A 23,498-nucleotide genomic window follows, 5' to 3' on the forward strand; every position below is an offset into this window, starting at 1 on the left:
GGAGCAATGTGGGTCCTCTTAGTCAGGGTCTGGAAAGACACAAAGAAATCTTGCACTGCATGGTTCGAATTCTATCCAGAGTAAGAACTTTTTAAATGGTGTTTGAATTTAAAGCACTGAGTGGCCAGCCCACTTTAGCCATTATAGGAGAAAATAGCCAATATTCCAAGAATGGAACCAGAGAGGAGTGGAAATGTCATGAGTTTTTATTACATACTTGTCAGGCTTATTATGTGGTGGTATATTCAATTTAAAAGCTGCCTATCAATACAAAATTATATGCAAAATATTTTAAGGATTCTATACCCACTCAAGAGGTATAGAATGCATGCAGTAGATAGTGCCAAAGAGCCCTTTGGGACTGTCTAAAAGAATATCATTAATTTTTACAGTGTGCTTCCATTGCTGGAGCTATTCCAGCATTGGCTTTCTATAAAAATCATTTCAAGTTTAGAATTATGCTATTTGCTTGCAGCAACATCACAGGAGCAGTAGTGCACCATATGTTCCTACTTAGCAACTTAGTCTGTAAGTCCCAAAGCATGTACTGATTTGAAAATTGAACAGGAATTATAATTGTTGAGTGATGCTATGAGGCGAGTTGTCTTGGATTACTAAACTATGCAGATGTTTGATGTTATGTAGGAAAAAAGAACAAAACTTTTTTTTTTTTTCCTGCAGGATGACTAAAATCTTATTTATGGTTGCTGAAAGGGGTAAATTGATTAAAAGTCCCTAAAAGACTACCAGGTAATGGATTCTTGAACACACTATGTTATAGTATACAAAAGAAATGTTAAGTGCAAAATTTAGCTAAGGCCATTGAATATGTAATTTGCAAGATTTACCCCCCCCACCCCCAGTATATGTATTATCTTATATTATTCTATTTTTTAAAAGCAGTACATTCTAAAAATGTTTTCAGATATGCTACGTTATTAAAAAATGGTTTGATTCTGGCACACAAACCTGCTATATCTTACAAAGACAAAGTATTTGGAGCTCTTTACTCCTTCATACATTTTATATTCTTGGTAACTCCTGACTGAAATGTTAAGAAAAATATTGCTAGCTGTTTGCTTTTAGTCAGGGCTTAATATTATCTGCTGTACTTGAATTTAAAAATCTAAGGACCCAAGCTGTTGTGATGTATATGCATTGAATGTCTAATCCTTTATCCAAAAGTCTTTAAGAAGGACATAATGATTCTCTGAGAGGGAGCAGCTGCTTTATAACCGCAATCATTTATTGAGTTTGTGTTTCTACTGTTTCAAACAAATTCAATTAGCCCTTACACTTCAAAACCCTAAAGGCACCAAAGAGATGATACTGGGTTGCTCTAATCTAATAGTAATACTAAACTTGTCAGTACAGTTTTGGGATTGATGGTTAGAAGAAAATTAATAGTAACATTTTTCATTTTTTAATCAAACAGTCCTATTCTGAACCACCTATGGATCTGGGAGGCTACTTAGCTGAATGAATTCAGTTCAGTAAGAATTTTAAATGCAAAGCTCGGCCTTCCAAAGGTATTCTGAGCGTGATCAACTCCGTTGAATGGAAGGAAATGTTGTCCGGATCTTTGAACTTCACCATGACCTTCTCCTCTGAACAATATAGTGTGGTTTCTAGAATGTCTGCCAGAGGAGGCAGTGATCATAATGACTTCTAAATGCAAAGTTCACGGAGAGGCAGGCCTGCCTCTGTTTTGAGTTAAACACAAGACATTTTGTTCTTAGGGAAATTTTAAAGCCCCACAGAGTGCACCCTTTATATATACATTAGATTTAATTCACTGACAACCACCAAGAAGAATATTGAAGTTTTCTAATCCCCTCTGTCCCCACCCCTCCCAGTTAACAAATCTATTTGGGTAGTTATGTAGGTATTGAAAATGACAGTACTATGTTAGAGTTTCCACCATAGTCATTGTTACAGGAAACTCCAAGCTACCATGGTTTATAGTCTTCTAGGAAAAAAATATGTTCAAGTGCCCCAAATGCTCCTAATAACTCACCCTCACTTTCATTCATTCCTTCATTTATTTTATTTATCTTTTTTTTTTTTTTTTTCGTGTATTGGGACATGATCTGGAATCTTTTATAGGATTTGTAAGATCCAGGTCATTTTAAATTTTATTTTATTGTTTAAAGTTTTACAAATAGTAGTACATATGTCTCCTTTTTCCCCCCCATTGACATTCCCCTGGCCTCCCCTAACCCCCAGTCCCCAGCACATGCCCTCCCTCTCCCCTCCCCCCACAGTGTCTTGTGTCATTCATTTATATTTGCTATGTTCTTACATAGTATGTTATACTGGCACCCTAGGGCAGTTATAATTTTTGCTTTAAATGCCCTTGCTGGATTGAAGGGCCTGGTCTTAAGTATCTAAAAATACATAGCCAAGCATTGACTTTTATAAATGTATCCATTTACATTTTCTTTGGACTTTTGTTGTCACTTCTCATGATTAAATACCGTGTCAACCATTCCCAGTGAAATGGATACAAACGTGCCCTTGATAGATTTCCATCATATCATGCATTTTGGCTTGAAAGCTACCCACCCCGTAGATTCTGAAAGCAGCCATATAGCGCTCCTCGGCCATGCGATGTTGGTTATAAACATACCATTTTCTTGAAAACTGCCCCAACAGTGGATAATTAAAGCTATTTGTGGCATGTGTAGCTTAAAATGATTAACTTGTCTCTAGTCAGAAGCACAAATAACCTGCACCTGTAAAGACTTTATTTCCTAAAGGTAAAACAACTGTTTAGGGAAGATCATGCTGGCAAAACAGCTGCTTGCCGTTCTGGAGGGGAAACAAGGTAGTATCTTTCAACAAATGCCAACTCTGGTGTTTTATCAGCTCTATCTCATTAACTGGGAACAAGGCTTAAACGCTTTGTTTATAAATTATGATTATTCCTGATTGCGGCAGTTACTGATAGTGCTACTCATTTGCAATGCAACTCTTTGAATTTGTTTAATTACAATTTGAAACAAGGCAGAGAAGATTAATTAACCCACCTGGCTGGCTGGCACGTAGTCCTGGCTCGGCTCTGTCATGCTCATATACATGTTCTCACCGTCAAACTGCGAATGAAATAATAGTAAACATTCAGCAATCGTGACTGTGTGCAGGGCTTTTTGTTTGTTTGTTTGTTTCTCACCATCAAACTGGAAACTCCAAGCTACCATGGTAAACAGTAGCCATAAAAGAAAAAGAAAAAAATACTGTGGTTGGGAATATGGAAAAGCTGTCCTAGTGAGTGAGCCACATCTTTTCTTTGATGTTTCTGTTGTCATCTTCCTGACCCTGGATGTCAGTGATTTGGAGTAATTAGTGCTCTAGTAATTACAGCAAGCAAGCAAGAAATGAATGGTTTCCTTTCATCTGCAATCTGTTTTAAAACAGAATGGCTCATTTTGCATACCCTGTATACATATTGCAGTTCAGTTGTAATGAAGTATTAAATGAATGGCATGCTTTCTGGGGTGGGGGGAGTGGGGGGTGGAAAGATAATGGAAAATAAACTAAGGCACAGCTCAATGCATTCTGGGTTTAGCTCTCAAAAATGAAAAAGTGCAGAGTTTTCATAATAGACTAACATGGGCTTCATCACAATAGCTTTATGATTAAAATTTTTAACTTGATAATAATAAAGCAAGTGCCACTATATCCATAGCTAAGGATAATAATAATAAATAACAATAAAAATATACAGGCTCAATTCTTAAATTTCCCTCAGAAGTTTTTCAAAGGTAGAATAAATGTATGTATTATGAATGCACAGAAACTCATACACAAGTTTACAAGTTAGGAACAAGATGGGAGTTGGAAATTCACCAGGCGGGGCAAGTGCGGAATGAGGCAACAGTTCAAGCAAGAGCAATAACAACAACAACATACTTTCCATTATTTGGGTTTTTGAAAGCAATAATCACTCTATTCAGACTTAATCCTCAGCTATCTTTAGTCACTTGATAAATGGGCAAGGCATTCCTTTTTTTTTTCGTTAAAGGAAAAAATTTCCCAAGGAATTAATCAAATGGACTAATGCAGCCAGCTTCAAAGAGCCGAGAATGAAAATACTTCCATAGGCAGACTGATTTCAGACATGGGAACATGAAAATCTGAAAAATTACTTTTTAAGGCAGAAAAGTGTTATAGATGGAGGTGCAAACACAAAGTAATATGGACATACGTTATATGCCATCAAAATAAAAAAAAAATTGTGTTATATAGATATTGCATTTCATCGCCTATCAGCTCGTAGCCCAAGAGGGTTGTACAAACTCTGGGGACACACCAAAGTCTGTGTGAACTGCAGTCAGCAGCAGTGGGTGCCTGAAGAGTCACATCAACACCAGCTGTATGAGTAAAGACCGCCCTAAGGACCCTGCAGCACTCATGAAGTTAAGCACTAAACATTTCTTCACCCATCACCCTGCAAAGAGATTTCATGTTATGTGAACAAACTTACCGAAACAGATATGACACCACTAACTAAATGATGTGGTTGTTAAGGCGAATAAGAAATAGCACACTCAGAAAAGACCAGCTGGACATTCTGGTGGCTTTGTCATCTGGCTCAAGAGCCCTGAGTCCCAGTGACTTACCCAAGGCTGCTTGTCCATCAGTCAGGTGATCGATCACCTTCAACCCAAAGACAGTCGTAGCCCCAGTCAATCGGCCTGTTATTCCTGACAACTCAAGTCCTGACAAAGCATCCTTTAGCATTTCTCCACCCCCACCCACTGTTGGTTTGTTTGCAAATGTTTTTAATGCTAAGATGCCAAAGAACCATTTAAAATATGGACAGTTTCTCTGACTATAACAAACTAAATTGCACAGAAGTAGTGAAGTGAATCAAATACTCCACTGCCTATGCATATTCTATAAATGTGTTACTTTCTATTTCATCTTCTCTAACTCATTTGCTAAATCTGGTGTCGTTTTCAAGCCAACTAAGGCTTTGGAGTTTTGGTTTTAGTCTATCCAAAATGTATGCTAATTAAGCATATTCAATATACTGCTCTTGATAAGGACTCTTTACTCACAAAGTACCAGTGCTTAAGTAACATTGAGCCAAGGCTGAAACAGCATTTTAGAATAAAATTTAAGTTGCTATAGACAAAACTATTTTATCGAATAGATTCTATATCCCCATCATCTACCTGTCTCTTTATATTCACTAATGCATATTATCTGATTCAATCTTCATAAAAAATATGATTTAGGTATTATTATTATTACCTACATTTTACAATTTCAGATAGAGAGGCAAAGAATTTAAGCTAGATGCTTAAGGTTACAAGCTCTTAAAAGGCAGGTCTAATATTTAAGGCCAGGCAGCCTGGGTTTCTAGAATATGCGCTAAACCTCCAGAACATATAAATATAGTCTGAATCATAATGATGGGTTAACTATCAATTCTGAAAGTGTCAAAATTACCAAAGCAAGTAATTAACAATATCTCAATGATGTTGAAATATTGTCCAAAATGTCTATAGAATTGTGAGACTTACAAAAAACATGATCCGCAAAGAACAAAGCGGAAGGTATCATACTCCCTGACTTCAAGTTATATTACAAAGTGACAATATTAGCAACAGCATGGTATTGACAGAAAAAATAGACATGCAGACCAATGAAACAGAATTGAGAGCTCATAAATAAACTCACATGTATATGAGCAAATATTTTTTGACAAAGGAGCCAAAAACATAAAATGAGAAAAGAAAGCCTCTTTAATAAATGGTGCTGGGGAAATTGAAAAGCCACATGCAAAAAAATGAAACTAGACTACTATTTGTCACCATATACAAAAATTAACTCAAAATAGATCAAAGACCTAAATATAAAACCTGAAGCAATAAATTACATGGAAGAAAACATAGGTAATAAACGTATGGACCTTAGTCTTAGAGAGGATTTTATTAATTTGACTTCAAAGGCAAGGAAAGTAAAAGGAAGAATAAATGAGTGGGGCAATACTGAACTAAATATCGTCTACACAGCAAAAGAAATCATCAACAAAACAAAAATGCAACAAAACGAATGGGAGAAGATATTTGCAAACAACACCTTCAATAAGGGATTAATATGCAAAAAATATAAATAATTCAACAACAAGAAAACAAACAATCCATTAAAAAATGGGCAGAGGACCTGAACAGACACTTCTCCCAAGAAGAGATACACATGACCAACAGATATCTGAAAAGATTCTCAGCTTCACTAGTTATTAGGGAAATGCAAATCAAAACTCCAATGAGCCTGGTCAGGTGGCTCAGTCATTTGAAGTATTATCCTGGACACCAAAGGTTGCGGATTTGATTCCTAATCATGGCACATACCTAGATTGCAGGTTCAATTCCCGGTTGGGGTGTGTATGGAGACAAACAATCTGTTTCTCTCTCACATCAATGGTCTCTCTCTCTCTCTCTCTCTCTCTCTCTCACCCCCTTTCTCTCTCTCTCTCAAATCAATAAAAACATAACCTTGGATGAGGATTTAAAAAAAAAAAAAACTACAATGAGATACCACCTCACAGCTGTTAGAATGGTTATTATCAACAAGACATGTAATAACAATTGTTGGAGAGATTGTGAAAAAAAAAAAAGAAATTCTCATTCACTGCTGGTGGTAATGTAAACTGGTATAGCCACTATGAAAATAGTATGGAGGTTTCTCAAAAAAATTGAGATAAGAGTTAGCATATGAGCCAGCAAGATAAATGTAGTATTATTCATTGCAGCATTATTCATGGTGGCCAATACCTGAAAACAATTGAGGTATCCTTTGATAGGGGACCGGATAAAGAAAATGTGGTACATATATACAATGAAATACTAATAAGCCATGAAAGTAATAAAATACTGTCATTTGCAACAAGAGAGAGGGATCTTGAGCATATTATTCTAAGCAAAATAAGTCAGATGGAAAGAGACAGGAACCATATGATTTCACTCATTTGTGGGATATAAAACTGAAAGCAACACATGAACAAACAAGACAAAAACTCATAGACACAGACAAAAGTATAATGGTTACCAGGGGAGAAGGGGTGTGGGCAGGAGGTAGTAAAAGATAAAGGTGGTCAAATATATGGTAACAGAAGGAACTTTGACTTTGGGAGATGAACACACACAGCAATATACAGATAACATATTATAGAATCATACACTTACAACCTTACCAATGTCATCCCATACATTTAAAAAATTAAGAAACAAACAAACAAAAAAAACCCATGAGCCTTGGTGAGCTGCCAATTTAATAATCAGGTTGGTAGCCTGTCCCTGGATGCTTTCTAATTAACCCTTAAAAAAACAAGACATGGTATGACCATTAATTTTATGTCTACATGACTGGGCCACATGGTGCCCAGATATTTGGTCAAATATTCTTCTCTATGTGTCTGTGAGGGTATTTTGGGGAGAAATTAAAGTTTGAATTGGAAGCCTGAGTAGAGCAGACTTCCCTCTCTAGTGCAGGTGAGTTTCATCCAACCAGTTAAAGGCCTGAATAGAACATCAACGCTGATCTTTATGAGAGAAAGAGGAAACACCTCCAGCGTGACTGCTGAGCTGGGACATTCACCTTTTCCTGCCTTCAGACTCAAACCGAAACATCAGCTCTTCTTGGCTCTCAAGCCTGACAGCTTATGGACTGGGACTATTGGCTTCCCTGGGTCTCCAGCTTCCCAACTATAGACTGTGGGGCTTCTCAGCCTCCATAACTGCATGAGGAGATTCCTTATAATACATCCCTTTCCTTGTATATATACATCCTGTTGGTTCTGTTTCTCTGGTGAACATAACTACTACAGGTGGCTTCCTCTATTCCTTATCAAGATATTCACGACTGTTCCAAACGCTTATTTCTGGAGGACATACAGTGTAAAAACACATAAGAGGTGCCATCTATTTCATGCTATTGCTTGCTTTCTAGGGGAGAAGAAGCCATGCAATTTTACCAAGAGCATCTGTGGTCTCAGAGGCCACTCCGTGTGCCCTGGTGCATCCCACATGCATTCACACCTCTTCATTCAGAACGCCCCCCTGCCCTTTTACTTGTTGAAATTCTCCTTCCACCCCTCATCTCCCCTTAGTCAGGGCTGAGCTCTGGGCTCCTGCAGGCAGTCCTCTGGTTCCAGACAGGTCTTGCTGTTAGGGGACTAACTCCACTGGCTGTGAGCTACCACAGGGGACAGGACACATCTTAGTGATCTTTAATGCCTCTATATCTTAGGGACAGCACATACAAAGTCCCCCCAAAAATGTCTAGTTAACAAAAATTAAATAATATTTGCTTGATTAACTACATCGCCTTCCCAGAAAATTCGTTGACTTAGAAGAGAAGGAAAATCAAGCTTTCAGAGAATGGTTTGAAGACTTTTAAATGGAGGCAACTCAAAGTTTTACCGTGAATTAAAACTGGTTGCTATAGGAGTGCACGCTTTTCAAAAGAAAAAGAAAATATGTTGAGTAACAGCCAGGACACTGTTACTCAAATGCTAGATCCACTTCTTCCTCAAGATTTTTATTTAAGTATAAAACATACAGATTGGCCAAGAATCAAGAAATCCAGATCTAAATGAGTGTATGCCTCCTTCTGACACACAAACTAAAACACGGATGTGTGTCAGACAGGCCTATCCGTACCCCTTGTGGTTGGACACACTCTTGGACTAAGGAAGAAAAATAAACCAAGATCCCAGGGGGCCAAGCCCTCCCCAAATAGACCTTGTCAGGCAAATGTCATCACTGTACTTTTCACATCTCCACCCAATCCCACCCTGTCCAGGAGCTGGTTCCAGGGATCTCGACAGGCCTCATGCTGATTACAAAACATTGATTACAACATTCTGAGGATGGCACGGGGGATATCATGCTGTCATTTGAAGTAGAGCTATATAGTGCAATAGAGTCCTAGAATTTTGGTCTTGGAAAGGTCTCTGAAGGCATTGTAACTGAACCCCTCATGTTATGACAGAAAGAAACAGACTGTTATTGGCCACGTGGTCCATCTGTGAATAGAATAAAGATCTGGATTTCCAGTAGGAGAGCTGTCCACTATGACATACTGCTTCATACTCCATCACTCACAAACAGTGGGGAATCAGGCTCTGCATTTGGGTGTGGCTTGTTTGCAAACCCCATGGTCTCGAAGGCACAGCATTTGCATTATTACACCAATGACCCCACTTTATTTTACCTGGACCACATAGTAGATGAACCTTAATAATAATTGTTGCAATAACATTGTTTTTATTAAAAATTACTAACTACACTTCCTTACTCTTTACTGTTATCACAGTTATTATTCTTAGAGCCAACTGAATTTAGGCATTTTAACTTCTCAAAATGTATCTAAGCATACTAGGACTTTTAATTTCCATGTTTTCTCAATTTAAAACCTGAAGCAAAGTTTGAAAAAAATAAATAGGCTGACTTATTTGAATCTAAATGTAAATGGCATCCACTCAGGATTAGCCTTTCTGACCAAGCGCTTTTATACTCTTTATTGTGTTTTTATTTCAAAGCACCAGGGGATGCAATCACATAAAAAGTCATTTATAATCTTCTACTACAGTTTTTTGAAATTGTTTTTAGAGGATATTAACCAAACCCATAATCCCAAAGAGCTTTTCAAACTAGGTAGTTATTATTCCTTCTATTTAAAAACCGAGAGCAGACATCCAACACTGTCTGAACATAGTGAATGATGAGCAAAAATGGGCAACATTAGGCTTCTGAAACCACTAAAACAAGAAAAATCAAAGATAGAATGTGAAGTGTAAATCAATCATTAGCACTGGAACAGGAAATGGGATCTTTTTAAGGAAACCATTAGAAGAAAACCAGAAAACTGCTACTGGGGAGAGTGGGGTGTGTGGGAGCTCATGGAATTCTTGAAACAGTACCACATTGTAGGGCCTCTAAAGGGGAAACCTTACATTTCTGGATGTTTCCTGAAGGAATATTTGATACTTTGATTTTTTTTAAAAAAGAGCTAAAAATGGAAATGCTTATAATAGGGAGTTAATTTGACATTTCTTAGAAGATGCATTATCATAAATCATTATAAGAGAGGGTAATAGTCTGAAAATAAAATATCCATTTTGTATTGCTTGGCTCCATATAAGACTACAAGTCATCGAATTTTTCCTTTTTTTTTTTTTTTTTGTAATGGAAGAAATAACTTCAGTTTGGGCCATGAAGTCAAAGACTTACGTTGTTCTGTGTAGAGCAAGGCGTTGTGAGCACGATGTGAAGGAAGATAATGTACACTGAGCACAGTTTTCAGGCAGCTGACCCCCATAGTAACCAATGCTACCATCGCCAATGGTAATGTAGCCAATAAAAGCAGAGCAAGGTGCACCCCTGCTCCACTACGCATCCTGCCATTCCAAACGAGAAAGGTCAGGAGACACTAGAGAGAGAATAGGGGTTTATCTTCCCGCCTCAAGGCTGCACTTGTTCACTCAGTGGTCTAAGACAGTCTGCCTCCGAGCCAAGCGGGAAGAATGAAACCAGTGCTGACTAAGCACAGTGGGCCTGAATGTGGCTGGCAGGGCAAGGCAGCAGACTAGCCGTGTGCAGGCTATCGCTACCCAAGGACAGGAAAGCAGCATTACGCTATAAGTGCTTTGCATGGATGTGCATTACAACCTGGGAGCACACAGAGCTGAACTAGGAAAGAGAAACCCCTCTCCGTTGAGCTCCGGTCACTTGAACTTGAGTGGTCAACACTCTGCAGAAGATCTGACATGTCCTCTGGGCACAGCTCGGCAGCTTGGAAGTGTGGCCACCAGAAGGGGAGAAATATTACACTATCCACAACTAGAATAGCATAACCGCCACTCAGAATCTGGACTCTGTTTGGAACTGAATTCATATTCTAAATTTTGCCCTATTTTTGCACTTATTTGGGGAAAAATTGCATATCATATTTCCTTTGTTAACTTTGAGAACTGAAATGTTCAGTAATAATGCTATGCATATATCTTGAACCTGTACTCCTAAATGCTGTCCTATGCTCAAACTCAGTGGCATGACTCAAAGAGTCGTTAACAGCATTATCCCTCTGTTGCTAAGGGTATGGCTGGAATGCAATATTTGTTTGTTTGCTTTGTAAACAAACACACTAAACTTATTAACTCAAAATGAACACTATCCTTTTAACTGCTAGTAATATTCAAAACAGTTTTAACCTTTGCAGGCACTTTCTAATTGCATTAAATATACTACGGCATTTAGTTTTCATAACAATCTTGTAAAAATAAATAGAAAGACTAGACTGTTACTACTCCCATTTCACAGGTGCCAAAACTGAGACACAAAGAGGTTAAGTAAGTTGTCTGAGACAGATCCAATCACAGGTTGTGTCAGCCTGTCTGACCCTCAGGCCTTGGCCACTGGCCTTTGCTTCTAGGAATGACTTTCATCATTCCCAAGGTCATGCAGCCCCAGACACACTCCAAGGAAATATGGCCCAGTGGCAAGCACTGGCCCAAGCATTGCCTGAGGGCTCTTTAGAGAAGTCTAGTTGCAAAGCTGTGGCAGTGTGAAAACATGTGCCTTCTTTGCCCAGCCAGGATAGCTCAGTGGTTGAGTGTTGGCCTATGAACCAAGGGGTCATGGTTCTATTCCTGGTTAGAACACATGCCCGGGTTGTGGGCTTGATCCCCAGGGTGGGGAGTGCAGGAGGCAGCCGATCAATGATGCTTTCTCATCATTGATGTTTCTATCTCTCCCTCTCCCTTCCTCTCTGAAATCAATAAAAATATATTTATTAAAGCACACACACACACAAATGTGCCTTCTGTTTGGCTCTCCTTGCCTCCCTGCTCTCTTCCTTGCTCCCTCACTCCTGCTTTTCTGGGCTTGCACTCTCAGTGCTAACATGCCAGCTTTTACTACAGGCTCTGCTTTCTGGGGAACTTGCACTAAGACAGTGTGACAGCACTCTTAACTGCAAAGCTACACTAATCTCATGCCCTCGTTGTTCTGCTTTTATTATATTACTAGCGTTCCAGTTGCAGGAAAAATCCTGCAATAGGATTTCCTGCTGTACTCTACCCCGCCTCCGTTCCTCCCTTGTCGCCTGCCCCGCCTTCTCCTCCAGCCCGCCTGCTTTTCCCTTTGCCCCGGCCCCGCCTCTGCTCCACCCTTGTCGCCTGCCTCGCCTTCTCTGCCAGCCCACCTGCTTTCCCCTTCGCCCCCGGCCCTGACTTCGCTCCTCCCTTCTCCTCCCCCCCCCACCCCCCCCCCCCGCTTGCTTGCTTCTTCGAAGCTTTACTCCCTTCTGCAGCTCTTGGCTTCTTTCGACGCTGTCTTGATATGCAAATTAGCTGCCATCTTTGTTGTGGTAATTTGCATACTCGTCCTGATTGGCTGGTGGGCGTGGCTTGGCTGGTGGGCGTGGCTTAGGTGTAGCGAAGGTGCGGTCAATTTGCATATTTGTCTATTATTAGATTAGATTTTTAAGAATCATTCATTCTATTGTGCAAGGATAGAAACAAACATATAAAACAATAATAAATAGAACTAGGATTTTCTTATATCATGAAAACAACAGTTTCAAGAAAATAAAAGCTAGTTTCTTGAAACCTTCATGAACCCCAAGATTCCAACAGAAAGCAACTCACTTTCATTATGCATTATTTAAGAAAGAAAAGAATGTATGGGTAAAAGCTATCACCCCAAATTGACTCTAGTTAAATATAATGGAAATAAGTTTAAACAAATCAAAACTCGCATAAAACACACCTTTGGTTTTTACTGAAAGGCCTCCACAGGTGTCTGATGTTGGAAAATCAGGAGCTATGATTTCTGATTCCACATGGGAGCCTTGTTTTGGAAATGAATTTTCCACTAATTTGCAAGTTTCTACAAATTGTAAAGCTGTAAAACTATACTATTTAGTTGAAATTCAATGTTGTTTCCAATTATTGGTTCAGAACATTCCTCTGAGTTGTCATGTTTTAGACAAATTTTTCTGAGTCCACCGAGTAAAGGAAGAATTTGAGAAGTACATTCAAACTCACTGGCAAGCCTTACCTAAGCTCACTATTTGCACATTATATCAGTTCCCACCTCACTTACCATGGTACTAAATCCTGCATAGAAGTGGAATGGAAAGTATGAAAGTCATTACTTCTCTTGGTGGGGGTTGGGGGTAGCTCTTTCATTGCTAGTATTCCCTCTTAAGCACACATGTAGAGGAAAAGATGAGAATGTTTCTCTACACATGTTTGGTCTGGAAAAGCATGTCCTGTTCTGGGAACCTCAAAACCAAAAATATGGAAGAGACTAGCACAAGTTCAAAGCATTGAAAATGCTATTCAGCTTGAATGGCAGATGTCTAAAAAAGAGGAGTTAGAATTAGACTGGTTAGGCGACAACTGAGTGGGATAAAAATACTTTAAAAGATTAGAGGACACACAATTCTTAAGTAATTTTGAGATTAAAATGGTAGTACCCACCTACAAAAAGGAAGGTACAGAGATATTAAGATGGAGACTCTCACTTCCCTATTATGATTACTCAGAAGATAAGATTGGGACTATATATAACAATAATGTTACAGCAATAGCCTTTTGATAGTAACAGGACAGGACAGGTGTTGAAATATATTTTGGTCAAGTCCAGGACGAACCTGACCACTTAGAAATACAAGTGGTTCTGTCTAGATCCACTCCATTTCCTTTGTGAGATCAGATTTGACATTTATTTTTTTCAGGTTCCAGACAGTTTGTTTTCTAAATGAAAATCTAACGACGTTTTAAATAAGTGGGTTAAATAGCAGGAAGAAATCCAGGCATTCAGCGTGGGTTTGTCCACGTGGAAGGAAGCAGAGTTCTGCTGGCATGTGTCTTTCACTTGAAGAGCCTTGAAACGTCATTCCATTTTTTTGTTAATCAAAAAAGTATAATTTTTGGATTTTCTTTAATACCTTCAAATACTATAGAGTAACATCTATTTTGCTCCTTTTTTAGTCTCCTTTTTAAACTGTGATTTCATGTGTCTTCCCCGCTAACTTCTCCCACATTTTTATGATGGTTATGGTATCATTCTTCCTTACTTTGGCTTGAGGCTTCCTGCATTAGATGTCCCCTCCCCAAGGCAGATGCATTCCACACACTGATGAACTTCAACTCTACGGTTTCTTTTGATTGTCTCCTTGTTTATAGTAGTTCTAACTCTCCCTCATTCTCCCACTTCCATTTGACTTTTGGGGGGGGGTACAGGGGGATGGGGAGTATTCTCCCAAATACCTCATCAGCCCTTTTGACAATGGTCTTCGCAGCATGTGTTGCCAGAAACATGTTGGAGCTGAAACTGCAAGTCTTGTTGCTGAAAACAGTGTGCCTGCTTCTACTGCAAGCCTTATTTAGACTGCATGTGAGGGGTGGCTGGTTTCCTCTCTTTCACTTTCTAGAATGACACCATATGATGCTCTTTTGCTGAAAAATTGAGAGAATAGTACTCTCAGGGGTGAGCCATCTAGCATGGTCTTGCTGTTATATCAAAATCAATGGTAAGTGACACATTTCCAGATGAAATGATTCATTTACTAATTCATTCATTCATTCATTCATTCAAAAAATGCTCACATCACACTTACTGTGCACCAGGCCTCATTCTCAGTGATAGCAACAAACATTTCTTGAATGTGTGTCAGGTACACACATGCATTGACTCAATTTAACCTACAGCAACCTTTGAGGTAGTATTTGTGTCCTTTTACCAATAAGAAGACTGAGGCTTAAAGAATTAAGTCACTTGGAAGGGGTAGCACAAAGCCTCAATTCCAGGTCTGTCTGGTGGCAGAAAAGCACCTAATAAGATATCTGCTAAGAAAACAAATCCTTGCAAAAGAAGGGGATCGATCAACATGTAAGACTTAGATATCCCAAAGTGACTGTAGAATTAATATCATAACATATTCAATGACTACCAGGACATCTGACTTCATTCTATTATTTTAGTGACAATCCTCCCTCCCCTACTAAGGACAATGGGTATTACTGTAAGCACATACACTATGCTAGCCCACTCTAACTGGACCAGAGCAGTCCTCAGCAGATGCAGAAGGTGTGTTGGAGAGACCACATCGTCGAGTGATTCAGAGTAGGGTTTGAGATCCATCTCTGCCTCTCAGCTGTGGAACTTGGGAAGACCTGGCCTCCGTGAACCTCAGTGGCCCTATTACAGGGTTGTCATGAGGGCCAGACCTACATGAGAAGCACCTAGAATAACGCACATGTCTGGCAGATACTCAGAGCAAGTCCCTTACTTCCTCTTTACTGTTTGGTGACCTAGACTAAGCCAATCTTTGTCCAATAAACTAGTCTTCTTCTCTTCCACTGCTTAAAATCCTTCCGTGCTCCCTATGGTTTCACGGTAAATTCCAACGTCCTTAGAACTCAAGGCCCTTTCTGATGTAAACAACTGTACCACTCGTTCATGGCTGGGATCCACGCTACCTGGCCAGGGCGAGTGCCATACCAGATGTTCAATATTCTTAACATCACTCCTGTCTGTATCTCTTGTCACTCTACATTTCATCAACGCTTAATGATTTTCACATGCCCCCCCCCCCCCAAGAAAAGAATCCCTTTCTTTATTCTTTCCCATCATCTCCTCTAACTATATACCTTTCACCTCCGACTCTGTTGTTTCCCTCCCTATCTCCCAGTAATAAATAATCATAGACTGTGTCAACCAACCTGGAACACTTCTGAGAGTGAAAGGAGCTCGTGCTACAGATTAGGGTTAGACAACAGACATGAACTTGGACTCGCCCAGCCAAGGAGAAGCTTCCCGCCAGGAGGTAAGCCTCGCCTGACATCACCGATGATGTAGTCTCTGTGCCTGTGAAAGTTCTGCACAGCATCCGGAGCCTAGTGCAGCCTGCAGCTCATTGCAGCGCCACTGTGTGCTGCTTCTCTCCCACATTGGACTGTGAGCTCTCTGAGGGCAGGGACTCTCCTATTTATTTGTCTATCCCCAGCACTAAGCATCTGCCTAGCACTTATCACTAACTAAGCAACATTAAATGATGAAATAAATCCAGTGCGGTATTGGGAGAACTAAAGGCATTCCCAGACACCTCACCATTGAATTACTCTGCCGGCGCATTTATTCCATGTGCTTTCATTTCCAGGTCAGTGTCTGTCCGTGAAAATAACTGATCCTCCGGGGGCATCGGACAAAAGCCTCCAGACACCAGTCCACACTCTAGGTTTCCATCTCTTCCTGTTCTCCAGGGACCGAGTTTTCTTCAGTCACTTTATTTTGGACAGTTTGAAAGAAGCTCATTTTGTGAGCCTAGGTAAGAGCTGAAAGCTTCATGGTACCGAGGAGGCCAGGCCAGTACCCGAAAGCAGTTAAGTTACCTCCCTCCCTTCCACTCTCTCTAAAAATCAATGGAAAAAGATATCGTTGGGTGAGGATTTTAAAAAAAAATAATTACACTTTCTAAATACAGTTATTTCAGATTCAAATGAGACATGCAAAAGAATGTGTAAATGGTAAAGCACTAAACACATAAACCCTGTGCTACATTCTGGAAACTGTGGTACTTCCCCCTCATGGCAAGTTTATTTGAATGTTTCCATTATTAATTGGAAAGAACAATAGGCAGAAAGTAGTGGAAAGAATCAGTCTCAAAGTGCCCTAAATTAGCCTGAGAAAAAGTCTTTAATATGGAAAACGATACACAGACCTTATTTTTTTATCGCTATATATGTAAATGCAGCGTCCTACTTTAAATATTAGATAAGTGAAAAGCAACGGAGTGCATAAAAGAAAATAGCAGTGTAATGACTAAGTAAATGAAAAGTTTGTAGAGCATCATGCGTGTATGTATGTGCATGTAAATATGTACACACCTGTCCTTTAACTATGTACATATTTATTTACTATGTGTGTGTACAAAATGTTTTTCTCCTGATATACTTTTTATTTGGCTAATATTTAAATTATTTTATATCACATAGGGGAGCAGCCATTACAGTACAATCTTAAAAACTGCCACACAAAAGTGCAGGAGAAGTTGTCTGAAAATGCAAAATACTATTGAACTCTTCTCTTAAATCATAGATAAAATATTACCCAGCCATGTACACTATAGCATATCACATTCAGTAAAATTGCTTCAGGCAAATTTATTATCATAAAATGAAGATTTCAGACAATTTGGGCATAAAAAATGCCATGTTATACTTAAATATATAGCAGTATAATATAGGATGGTATAGGTCTCCCATGGCATTTTATTTGCCATACCTTTAAGCTTTATGCATTAAGTTATCCATAAGATAACAATAACTCATTATATTTTATGGTACTACATACCAATTATTATTCTAGTTCAACAATTGCATAACCTTAGCTAACCACAGAGACTTAAACTGTTTCAGTAATCAGTTAATGTTCCTTGTAATGCTCACATCAAAGAAATGATGTAATCTCTATTACGCTGTACCCTATACTTCACCTTCTGTAAGAAACATTACATTATTAATATCTTTTGCACATTTCATATTTGCTATGAAAAAATTCTGGCATAATATATTCTATAACCATTAAGTAAATTAATATTAATTTAGATTAAGTGGTTTCAGAATTTTTTGGTTGAAATGCCTTCTGAATAGTTCTGAGCAGAATGAACGTATTTTAAATATATCCAATGAGTCTTATCTCCAAGAAATCCTTCAATGTTACTTAAGACATTAAAGTTGAAACAAAGAATTTAAACAAGTATGGAAGTTAGAATGGGATAGAAACTAAACATTAGAGCAAGATTAAATGATCTCAGATGGATTTTTATTTTAAAAGCAGCAAAATGTTGCCTTTTCCTCAGGGCTAACAGACTTCCCTCAGAAAGTTATATTATAGTGCCTATTCCCCATTCTACATAATTTAGGCAACAGAGCTCTTTAGACATATGACAAAAAAATAGCTGACCTCTAATATTTAAAAATCCATATTTTACAATGGCCCCATTACTTCCATCTTCAGGCAGTGCAACTGCCTTTGTAATAATCCATTTGTATTTGTGATTCCAAAAGTTAATGTATTTTCTCAAAGCCTGTATATTGTAACCTTTATGGAGATTGTAAACTGTACTTTTTAAAACAGTACATTTTCACACCGCTGGATTGTTGAAAAAGAAGGGGTTGTGGATATGCATTTGGAGGGAAACCAGTAAAACTTCCAGCATCTGCCATTTTCTCTGTAACTCCTCTATTTTATCCCTAAGCAGTCATTGAAGACTGTTTTCAGTCAAACATTATTTAAGGTGTGAGGCCAACTCAATGAAGGGTTTCTGTAATGCCAACTATATTGACCATGTAGTTTAAACAATTCTACTATTCAGATGGTTATCAGCATTCCCTTCGATCTTTTTGGATTCAACCTTTCATTTGGATTTTGTTTTTCAATTGTTGGGCCATAGCTTTGCTCATTCTATTTAGTGATGTTATGATGGTTAGACAGTCCACATCCACATCTTCTGTGGTTTTCAACTTAGGGCAATTCTTCTCCCTCTCCCTTTTGGTCGTCACCACTGAGGAGTGCTACTTGTATCTGGTGGGTAGAAGCCAAGGATACTCCTGTACATCCTACAATGCACAGGGACAGCCCCATAGAAAACAATTATCCAACACCAATGTCAACAGTGCTGCTGTTGAGAAACCCCGGTCTATGGCGCTGACTCAGTGTGATACTTTGGTCATTCTTATGACAAACCGTGGGCTGAGAGATGAACTACACTATGAAATGATTCACTTGGGTAACAAGAGTAGCTCAAACTTAAAATCAATTAATAGGTCTATTTACAAAAACATTTAGATATGGCCGAAGTAGTTTGCACAATGCAATGTAATTGCCCAACTCTTATAGGACCGATAGCACTCTTCCAGGTGCTTCAGGTCTGATGTTCAAAACAAGAAGTTAAGAGCCCTCATCATCCCATGTTTAAACTCCACTAATCAAAATAAACATACACTGTATTACATCAACTTTGGAGTTACAATTACTCTGAGTAACCACAGAATAACTACATTCTTCAAACTGCACACATAAAACCTGCCACTTGTCCCTGTTAACACCTAAATGCTGTAAGGAAAATTAGCAATTTGTTAATTAGGATTCTACTTACCCTTTCATGTGCAAAACTAATTATTTGTTTGTAAGATGCTGCATCTTCATTAGAACCATTAGTATTCTGAGTAGATGGCAGTATAATTTTATAAATGGGACCTCACCCCTGTTTTTCATGCAGTGAATCTTTCCACTTGACGTTATCTATCTAAAAATGATAATTCTTTATAGCAACAAAAAGCAGTTCTATATCTAATTCATAGTATTTGTTATTTTGTAGCAGTTTTCCTGATATCAAACAAGCATATATATTGTTCTTTGAGAGAGAGAGAGATGTAATATGTATGTATAAGGGGTAACACTGTTTACTAAACCAATATCCTCAAAATACTGTTATATTTTAAAACAATATAAAGTCATCGCTTTGATTTTTCTAAGAAAGGAGAGCCTATGACCAGGTTATCTTCCCAAAGAATAAGAGCTACTAATTTAAAATTAATTAATAAATAATTTGGGATGTATTCCCTGTGTTTAGGCAGCATGTTTATCTCCCCAATTATGACTTAATTGGTTAATAATTATGAGTTTCATTCACTTTGAATGCGGTGGTTGGACAGTAAGGGAAGCTTCTCCGGAGTGTATAGAGCAGCTACGGGAAGTCTGCATAGGATTGGAGATGGCCCCAGGCCATTCACAGAGTAGATGATATTCCCAATGGGTAACTGGAGGTGAGGGAGGTGGGGCCTTGGGCCTCTTCGGTCTGAGTGGAATCAGAATACACGGAAAATTGGAAGTGTTGGGAGAGAAACATCTACATAAGGCAGAACTCTGGGAGAAGTTGGTCTGGGTTCCCCTCCACACGCAGAAATGGCAGACACCCTCTGTGCTGCTGGGGCCCACCTTCCACCCCGGGTCAGTAGCTTGAATGCATGAGGCAAGGACTATGCACACCATGTGCTCTGGCAACCTTAGAGGAAATGAACTACCTACAGTGTGTAAGTATTTAAACACTATTCATTCCTACACAGAAAATATAGGTTAATGGATTTGCTTTTTAAAATATCATATTGCTTAGATTTAAAAAATATTAATAAGCTTTGGTGGGTGTTTTTGTTTTTTTTTTTTTTTGGAGTGCTTTTAAGTTCACAGCAAAATTGAGTGCCAAGTCCTGAGAGTTCTCAAACACCCCTGTCCCCGCATGTGCACAACCTCCCCATTATTGACATGTCACATCACAGCGGGGCATTTGTTACAATCCATGAATCTACACTGACAGGTCATTATCACCCAAAGTCCAAAGTTTACATTAGCATCCACTCTTGGTGTTTCATCCACCACAACAGTAGTACACAGAAAAAGAGCTACCTCGATGGCTTTTTAAAAAACATACCGCGTCTATACCATTAAAGTTAAGAGGATTCCTTTCAGCCAGTACTGCCTCTATCTACCTCCAAAAAGTGCGGTTGCTAAAAATAAAGCCTCTGGCTCATCTCCTACTTGTAGTCCTTACCACACTATTAATTGGATTTTTCTTAAATTAACATTAGGGAAGGGTTATGGGAAATGATATGCCTATTTAACGCTCTGCTCATTTGACATGATATCTTTCCAGAAATATCTGTAAGTAGAGACAGAATTTTACATGAATTAAAATGTCAGTAGTTGATTTCATAAAGAGGCAGTACCACAATTATCCTTTTGGTGCTGGTCTGTACTGAAACTGAATTTCTGGGAACACTTCCAACTATCCCCAACAGTCTTTCTAGGTTAGTGACCAGGGATGTTTGCAAGTGACTAAATTTACATCATTTGGGCAAAAACTTCCATTTGTGTTTCAGGCTATGTTGATACAAAGTGAAGTAGAGAATTGGCAATTATCCTATTAATTTGATGAATGTGGACAGCCATACCAGATTATTTCAAACCACCAGATAGAATTTCTTTGTCCCAATGATCTAATTTGTGAACCAGATAACTGCCAAGACTCCAACTTCATTCTCTTCCATATAAAATTATTCATAATTTTTTTCAGTATTTCCAGTATCAGCTACTTAAGGGAAATGTATGTAAATGTATGGATATTTTTGCACTAAAGCTGTACTTCTCACTCCATGTTGATGATATAAAGTGAAACAGAGAAAGAACATAGATAGTTATTGCTATTTTTGTCTTGCTTCTCAAATGACCAGTATATATTAAAAAGCAATATGGCATGATGGCTAAGATCAACAGCTTTGGGGCCAGCCTGCTTGAATTCAAACGCTGGCTCTGCTTCTTACTATAAGTGACAAATGTCTCAGTTTTTCTATCCGTAAAATGGAGAACAATAGTGCCTATCTCATGGGTCATTGTGAAGATCAAGTGCGTCAGTATCTATAAACTGCTTAAAACAGAGCTCAGACCAGAGTAAGCACTGAATAAATGTAGCTATTACCCTTATATTAAACTCTCATCCAGATTGGTCAAACCCATGATGAATCTTTTAGGAATGATAAAGCAATGTCTAAAACTGGATTTTGTGGATGGTTGTACAACTGTAAATTTAACAAAAGTCAATTACTTGCCCAGTTAGCACATGGGGTTTTCATGGCAAGTAAATGACACCTCAATAAAGCTGTTAAAAAAAAAGAAAAAAAAGAAAAAAGATGGTCTATCTTTGTTGACTCAAAAGCATTAGGCTCCAGAGCTGGGAAAGGCTGTAAGAAATGAGGAGCATGGAGGAAGGGAGAGATAAAATGTGAGGGAGCTAGAGCCAGTCTCCCCTCTTCTCAATCCTATCGTATGAGCTGTCTTGAGACAGGAGGAGAGTATCTCAACAGCTGTCTCCTTTGAGCTTCTTCTGAGCCTGTCCTCCCAGGGCCCACACGCTGCTGTTAATCATCTGTCCAGCCCTGGAGTGAAGCCTAAGAATTACTCTGCTGTTTAAAACGTGTCTCGAGCCTATTCCTATACTATTTCCTGCAACCCTGTTCTTTAAAACTGAGTACAAATGAACAGTCATCACTTTCTCATTCCCGTTAATTCATTGACCGATGACAAAGAAATTCATTCATTCATTCATTCATTCAGCATTTATTATGCTGCCACCCCTATGCTACAGAACTTCCACCCTTGCCACTTCTTCCATTTTTCAACTTCTGAGTCTTCTCTCTGCTCTTCCAATTACCTTTATTTATTTATTCATTTTTATTGAATTTACTGGGGGTGACATTGGTTAATAAGATCACGTAGGTTTAAAAGTATGCATTCCCTGATACATGAGCTGTGCTGCATTGTGTGCACACCACCCAATTACCTTTAACAACTCCACCTCTCTCTGGTCTTTGTTCCACTGACCCTAAGAAGGTGCAGATTAGATTTCAGAGTTGCTCATTTCAAGGAAGCTCTTTTTATTACCCGATTTCATTTAACATCTCTGTCTCCCCTGACCCCTGTACTTGTCTTATGCTTCCCCAATCCCGGGGAAATAAATCTCACTAACTTGCTTTCTTAGTCCCTGCATCAAAGCCACATGATATGGTTAGAAATAATCATGAAGTTGAATTGATTAATTGTACCATGCAATCATGTTTCCCAATCTTACCTAGGCACTAATTAGCTCAGTCTTTCTTGGTCAGGGGTGAACCAGATTCAAAACTGCAATTAAGAAATTGTTTTCATAATTATCTTGGATGGGTTGCATTAAGAGAAGCCTGGGGATAGAAGACCAGTTAGAAGAGTATGACAACAGTCTGGAAAAGAAGTGATCAGGACATAGGTTAGCATTGGAATAGTAGGAATGCACATTTCAGATCTATAATCTGCAGGGTTAGGCATGCCAGGGAGAGAGGACTAGCCAAAGGATATTTAAATTATGAGATTCAGTGACTCAGGAGCCTGAGATGTGCCATTAATAAAAAATAAAGGAACATTTTTAGAAGGAAGAAGAGTTGAGCCTTGAACACCGTCAGTTTGGGCTTCTGACAAGTTTCTTTGATAAAGACGGCCAGCAGGAAGTAAAACTGAAAAGATGTTAGTAGGTTATAACTCTTCTTGAGTTTCCATCACTTTCCCCACCTTGCCTATTCCAAGCTTTTTCCTGATCCTCGAATATTCAATTCCTACTGACCTCTCCCCCACAATCCTCTTACTGTACAGAAAAAAATCTACCTAAATAAGCTGTCTTAATTCTCCTCCTCCCTATCTCCAAACTTGTGCTTGAAACCAAAATTTGTATTTTATTCTTTCCTTTTGGTTTCAGAAGTATATTTCTCTCCCTTCTCAAGAAGCACCGTCCTCTTGCACTCTCAGTTATATCCTCCTCTGGCAATTTATCCAAACAGTTGTTTCTCATCTTTTTATTACCCTTCTGCCTACAAAAAGACTCAGATGCTT

At 38.7% G+C, this 23,498-nt stretch overlaps 1 protein-coding gene across 1 annotated transcript in view; it reads right to left on the reverse strand.

Annotated features, from left to right (window-relative positions):
• The window catches only part of TOX (thymocyte selection associated high mobility group box), a 301,503-nt gene that overhangs the window by 145,830 nt on the left and 132,175 nt on the right, over positions 1-23,498 (reverse strand). The window contains exon 2 of the mRNA XM_008143313.3: positions 3,030-3,095. Within this exon, the coding sequence (XP_008141535.2) occupies positions 3,030-3,095 (66 nt within the window). The remainder of the gene's footprint in view (positions 1-3,029; positions 3,096-23,498) is intronic.

The sequence above is a fragment of the Eptesicus fuscus genome, chromosome 19, assembly GCF_027574615.1.
Source record: "Eptesicus fuscus isolate TK198812 chromosome 19, DD_ASM_mEF_20220401, whole genome shotgun sequence".
NCBI lineage: Eukaryota > Metazoa > Chordata > Mammalia > Chiroptera > Vespertilionidae > Eptesicus > Eptesicus fuscus.